The 6,000-nt window shown below is 48.0% G+C and overlaps 1 protein-coding gene across 1 annotated transcript in view; it reads left to right on the top strand.

Moving 5' to 3' along the window:
• Nucleotides 1–1,135: 1,135 nt before the first annotated feature.
• The window catches only part of LOC115383362 (alpha-2,8-sialyltransferase 8E-like), a 23,183-nt gene continuing 18,318 nt past the window's right edge, over nt 1,136–6,000 (top strand). Inside the window, exons 1-2 of the mRNA XM_030085548.1 lie at nt 1,136–1,424; nt 2,655–2,769. Coding sequence (XP_029941408.1) covers nt 1,136–1,424; nt 2,655–2,769 — 404 coding nt within the window. The remainder of the gene's footprint in view (nt 1,425–2,654; nt 2,770–6,000) is intronic.

Raw genomic sequence — 6,000 nt, forward strand, 5'->3', positions numbered from 1 at the left:
TAACGGAAGTTGTCTGTTTTCACTTGGGAACTTTGTTGGAAACAGGTTCTCAGATTGAGGGGAATCATCCAACTTGTGAAAGAGTTAGTTTTCCAGCAGTGGGTTAAAAGTTGTGAGAGTAAGAGCAGTCACTGAGCGTTTGGAGATGAAGCCACGCCTGTCCCAGGCGCTGGCGTCTTTTTGTCCCAAGACGTAACAATGTGTTTCAAACACGATGCTTCACCCTGTTCTAGAATGAAGCAAGATGCTGTAAAAGTGTGTGTGTGTGTGTGTGTGTGTGTGTGTGTGTGTGTGTGTGTGTGGCTGCAGGTAAAAGCGAAACACCCCGTCCCGTAAAGCGATCCTGACACTATGAATAATGGAGCGAGCCGTGGCAGCGAGGATAAGTTCTCTGAGCAAGGCTCCTTTTTCACGGGCTTTCTCCCGTCGCTCACGTGACTGCAGAGATGACAGTAATTTTTCATGAGTACTGTCTGCATTTGTATGACCATACTGCAAACCGGATGGGTCTGAGATGCCCCGGGCGGCAGTCAACACCTCCAAGCGTCCCGAGTCGGGACATGTGTAGCGTGGACCCGGCGGTCCCTCCGCCTCACCACAGCCCAGGGTCAAACGAATTGCCTTACACCATTAGAAACTCAACGCAGCACTTAGTGAGCTGAAGTCCAGGGAAGTGGATGAATAAAAGATGCCGTCGAAACAGACGAAATCCACAGCTTCAGAAGAAACCCAAGAGGCTGATGATGAGGTGGAGGAAACCAAGCCAAACCCAGAGGAGAGAGGCGGCGGCGGCGGCGTAGCCGGCGAGGAATCCACTAAACGGGAGAGGAGTCAGAAGAAACACAAGAGAGCAGGAAGCTCGGACAGTTTGGAGGCCCCAGAGGAAGAGAAGACCAAAAGAGAGGGAGACAGGGTAAAAGAGAAGAAGAAGAAGAAGAAACCAGGGGAGGAAGCTGAAGATGAGTCTGTGATTAGAAGCAACGATGGTGACAGCGAGCAGAACAACAACCAGACAGAATGCAAACCCAAAAAGGAGAAGTCAGAGAAGCTCAAGGAGGAAGTGACTGAAGGAGGCAAGGAGGAGAAGAAGAAAAAGAAGAAATCCTCCTCAGAGAGTCCAGAGGCAGAGGACGAGATGGGCTCCACGGACAAGAAGTCCAAGGACGGGAAAAAGAAGAAAAAGTCCCACAGCAACGATGACGAGGAGCCTTTAATGGAAGAGCAAGAAGAGGAAGACGCAAAGAAGAAGAAGAAGAAGAAGGCCAAGAAGAAGGGATCTGCAGACAGTGATGAAGACAAGAAGAAGAAGGGGAAGAAGTCCCGGACCAGGCAGGTGGACTACGCTGTGCTCTACCAGAACGAACTGCTGAACTACCACACCGACTCCTCTGACGGCTACGACGACGAGTACTACAAGAAGAAAGGTAGGAGCACAGGTACAGGCCTGCAGGGCCCCCCCACCACAGGTACAGGCCTGCAGGGCCCCCCCACCACAGGTACAGGCCTGCAGGGCCCCCCCACCACAGGTACAGGCCTGCAGCCCCCCCCCCCCCCCAGCACAGGTACAGGCCTGTAGGGTTCCTGCGGGTCACCTCCGTCACCCCCCCCCCCCCCCCCCCCCCCCCCCCCCCCCTCCCCCATTCATGCTGTGTTCTGCATGAACGGAGCTCAGCAGCAGCTCAGGCTCAGACAAGTGCTGGGTGCCGTCCCGTTCCGTCACCGGGGGCCGGGGCCGGGAGCCGGGGGCCGGGGGCCGGGGGCCGGGGGCCGGGGGCCGGGGGCCGGGGGCCGGGGGCCGGGACCGGGGGCCGGGGGCCGGGGGCCGGGGGCCGGGGGCCGGGGGCCGGGCCGAACCAACCCGTCAGGCTGCTCTCACCCTCCTGTCTCTCCTGTCCTTCCACTGCTTCAGGATCCTGCATGTTTGAAAATAACTATTCTTCTGCAAAGGTGATGAATCCTAAACAACGGAAGTGTGTACAGACAGTACAGACACTTCCCGGCTGGTTGTGGCCCACAGGCCTCATGTTTGACATCTCTGGCTAGAGGTTAAAGAGGTTTGCTGGTCCAAATCCCACAGCTGGCTGGTTACTGCTGCTGTCCAGGGATGGATTCTCTGTAATGAAAACTTTCATTTTTCTCTTCATTCTCGTACACAATCCTTTCTTTCTAAAAGTCAGAGGTGGACTCATCAAACTGTTCCTGACTGCCCCGAACCTATGAGCCAGCGGCCGCCTCTGGCCGTCCGTTCCCTCTACAGAGCTACCTGTCTCTGGCAAAACAGACATGAAGAGGTGATCTGAAGCACGAACTGGTTCTCTCGCCGCGCTGCTCTGCTCTGCTCACTCCTCCAGAATTCTTCACACAAACTGACTTTCAGGCAGTGCAGACGTCCCGGGACTTCGTTCTCTGATGAAGAGAAGACACGTTCATGAGGTGGTTGTGAAAGGCGAGATCCGTTTGGCTGCTGGATCACCAGACAAGGACTGGCTGCAGATGGAGTTCCCTGGCAGCCGTGTGGAGGGAACAGAACGCTCCCTCCTGCTGGCCAGAAACAGTTTATGGTTGTTTTCATGTCTAAGGTCCATTTAACCTGTTTTTGTTTTTACTGCAGAATCCCACATTCTCTCAAGTGTCTCCCTTCTTCTGCTTTGCAGTGTACGAGGTGGTGACCATAACCGGGGACGTCAAGGGCGCCGGGACGGACGCCAACGTGTTTGTTACCCTGTTTGGAGAGTTTGGCGTCACGCCGAAGGTTCACCTGGCCAGCAAGTGAGTTCAGACTGCTGGACGTTCAAGTCAAATGTAGAGACACACCGAAACCACTTTTAAATGGACAGGTACCAGTACCAGTACCAGTACCAGTACCAGTAATAACCTTCAGCTACTTGTCCAGACTGAATAAGGATACCAGTACTGACTGACTGCCATTCAGTGTAATTCGTTCTCCATATTCAAACCACATGTGAACCACCTCCACCTGCTCCACACGTCTCAGCTGATGGAGCAGCTGGTGTAGAACCAGTTATCAGTGGGAAGGTGACCTGCAGTCTGTCCTCATTTAGTCCTTCTCCTTAATGTTGAAAAGTCTTCAACCCACGCACGTCGCTCGTCCTCTCTCGTCGGCCTGCAGCTGACGTTGCTGACTGATGACGTTATGTAACGCTCTCCAGGTTGTGTCGGGGAACTTTCTCTGAGTACAAGTAATCTGTGCAGCATCACGACCAATACTGGTATCTTTACCAGTGCACCTCACGGTCTGCAACCAGCTACCACTACACGCTCACCTCCAAATTCCACTGCGTCCGTTTGTGCTGCGTTCCGCTCAGCTCCGCTCCGTTTTGTCAGAACCCTCCGCTCCGCTCTGCTCCGCTGCGTCTCTGTTCCGCCGGCCGGAGAAGCAGAGCAGCGCTGCGCTGTTTAGCATCGACCTCCAGAAGCTGAGCAGTCTGGGCCACACTGGCGTCTTTCTCTGTACATCCTGTAGAAAGGATGACTGGGGTCAGATAAAATGTTGTGATTCTCCACTTCCAAAATCAGCGTCTCTTCATCCTGGTTGTTGTGCTTCAACACTCTGAATTTCGTGTGACAGGATGTTGACATTCAGAATAAAATGCATACATGGTCCTGAATATGTATTTTGTAGAAAACACGAAATTTATGGACAATAGCCTGCAAATGGGCCATATATGCAGCTGTGTAAACATTCAGAAACGTTCAACTACAGCTTGATTACAGGCAATGAAACTTTTTTTTTGTTAAGATATATTTATTGATTTTGATGTTATCCACAAGAAGACAAACAGGAAAGAACAATACAAAAACGAAACAATCCAGCTCACTTCCAAAAAATAAATAAAATACAAAAATACACACCACAATAGTATTCATGTTTGCAATAAAACAAAACCCCGCCTGAAAATTGCAGAAATGTCCAGGCCGACATATACCATAAAAGGATCCCAAACTCTATGGAAGGCATCTTCCCTATCATGCAGTTTGCTTGTCAGATAGTCCAGAGAGATATAGTCCAACACTGTTCGTAGCCACTGTGATTTGCATGGTCTGCAATCCAGTTCAGGAGCACACATTTCCTTGCACAGAACGTAAGCATCTAGAGTTGTGGTTGGTATTTACCAGTAATTGAGGTATCTGTTAGTCCGAGTAGCATGCATAGAGGGTTAAAATGTGTATTGGTAGCGAAGATTTTATCCAATTCACATTTCACAGTACACCAAAATTGTTGTATTTTCCTACAGGACCACTAACAATGTGTAAGAGTACCAGTCTCCGTTTTACATTTTAAAAATGATGAGGAGAAGGTTGAGTTAAATTTATGCCGCTGTGAGGGAGAAATATGCGCCCTATGTAAAATTTTAAGTTGCATAGCTTTGACCCTATTACAGATCAATCAATCAATCAATCAATTTATTTTTGTATAGCCCAGTATCACAACAACAGCTGCCTCAGAGGCTTCAAGATGTTACATTGGTTGGTAAAAATAAAAACAGTGAATAAGCATAATGTTAATATGTCAAATTCACAGTAACGAGACAAAACGAAGCAACCACCGCCTAAGATGCTTAAAGAGTTTGCATTCTTCCATATTCCATCCCACCCCTCCTGAATTATTTCCATCCCTAACTCCACCCTCCAGATCCCTTTTAAGTGGGCCGTGTTTGACGTAGTGTAGTCTTTCAATAGGTCATAAAAGGATCCAATAGAAATTTTAAATCTTGGGGAGAATAATCGCCTCTCACAGACTGAGACAATTTGGCCCAAAAGTAATGTAGTTTTTTTTTTTTTTAACAAAATCCCTGGCCTGTATGTAGCGAAAGAAATCCTGCCTCTTAATATCATATTTATCCATCAATTGAGTGAAGGATAACAGAGTAGTGCCCTCAATCAAATCAGAAAATTTGCAGATTCCTTTTGCTGCCCAAACTTGAAAACCAAAATCCGTCGTGCCGGGTAAAAACAAAGGGTTATCGCACAAAGGTGTAAAAAAAGACGTAAATTTAGACCTTCCCTCAAGTTTTTGAACAATTCGCCAGGCCCTTACAGTATTAATAGTAATAGGATTACTGCTGCACATCTTCAAAATTTTATTTCTTATTTAGAAACAGCAAATTTTTTAGCGGAAATCTGGACATGGAGCTCTCTATGTCGAGCCAAAGAGAGGAAGGATTTCTTATCCAATCAGCAGCAGCCCGCATATGGACACTAAGCTGATACTTCCGTACGTCTGGGAGATCAAGGCCTCCGTCTAGGGATGAGAGGAATAAGGTAGAAATTTTTAAACGTGGCTTCCTACCCGCTCAGATGAACGAGCTCAACCACCTCAACCAAAGTTCTGATTGTCTTGTGAAGAAAAAGAATTGGAATCATCTGAATGGGGTATAGAAGCCTGGGCAAAATGTTCATCTTCAAAAGAGACACACGGCCTAACCAAGACAGGGGCAGGGTTTTCCATCTGTCAAAGTCTGACTTAATACGTTTAAATAGAGGAATGAAATTGGCCCTATACATCTTATCGAAAGAGGGGGTTATCTTGATTTCCAAATATGAGAACCCATCTGGAGACCAGGTAAAAGGAAATGGTGCAGTAGTGGGCGGTTGATGTTTTAACGTGCCAAGCGACATGACCTCTGATTTCTTAAAATTTATTTTGTAGCCCGAGACGTCACCAAACCTATTAACAGCGTCAATTAGATGTGGAATGGAAGTCTCCGGTTGGGACAAAATATGAGTACATCATCAGCATATAAATTAATCTCATGCTGCCTCTCTCCAATTGTTAGGCCATGCACACCGGAATGAATGCGTATTGCCTCCGCCAGAGGTTCAATAACGAGGGCAAAAAGCAAAGGGGAGAGAGGACAACTTCTAAAGGCGTCATTAATCCTAGCCGTATCAAAAAATTGTTTGCCACTTCTATCTTTAATAGAGGAAATAGTTTGAGAATCAGACTTCTTTTTTGTTAAGTATGACAAGTATCTTCCA

Source organism: Salarias fasciatus (genome assembly GCF_902148845.1).
Source record: "Salarias fasciatus chromosome 7 unlocalized genomic scaffold, fSalaFa1.1 super_scaffold_4, whole genome shotgun sequence".
Taxonomy (NCBI): Eukaryota; Metazoa; Chordata; class Actinopteri; order Blenniiformes; family Blenniidae; genus Salarias; species Salarias fasciatus.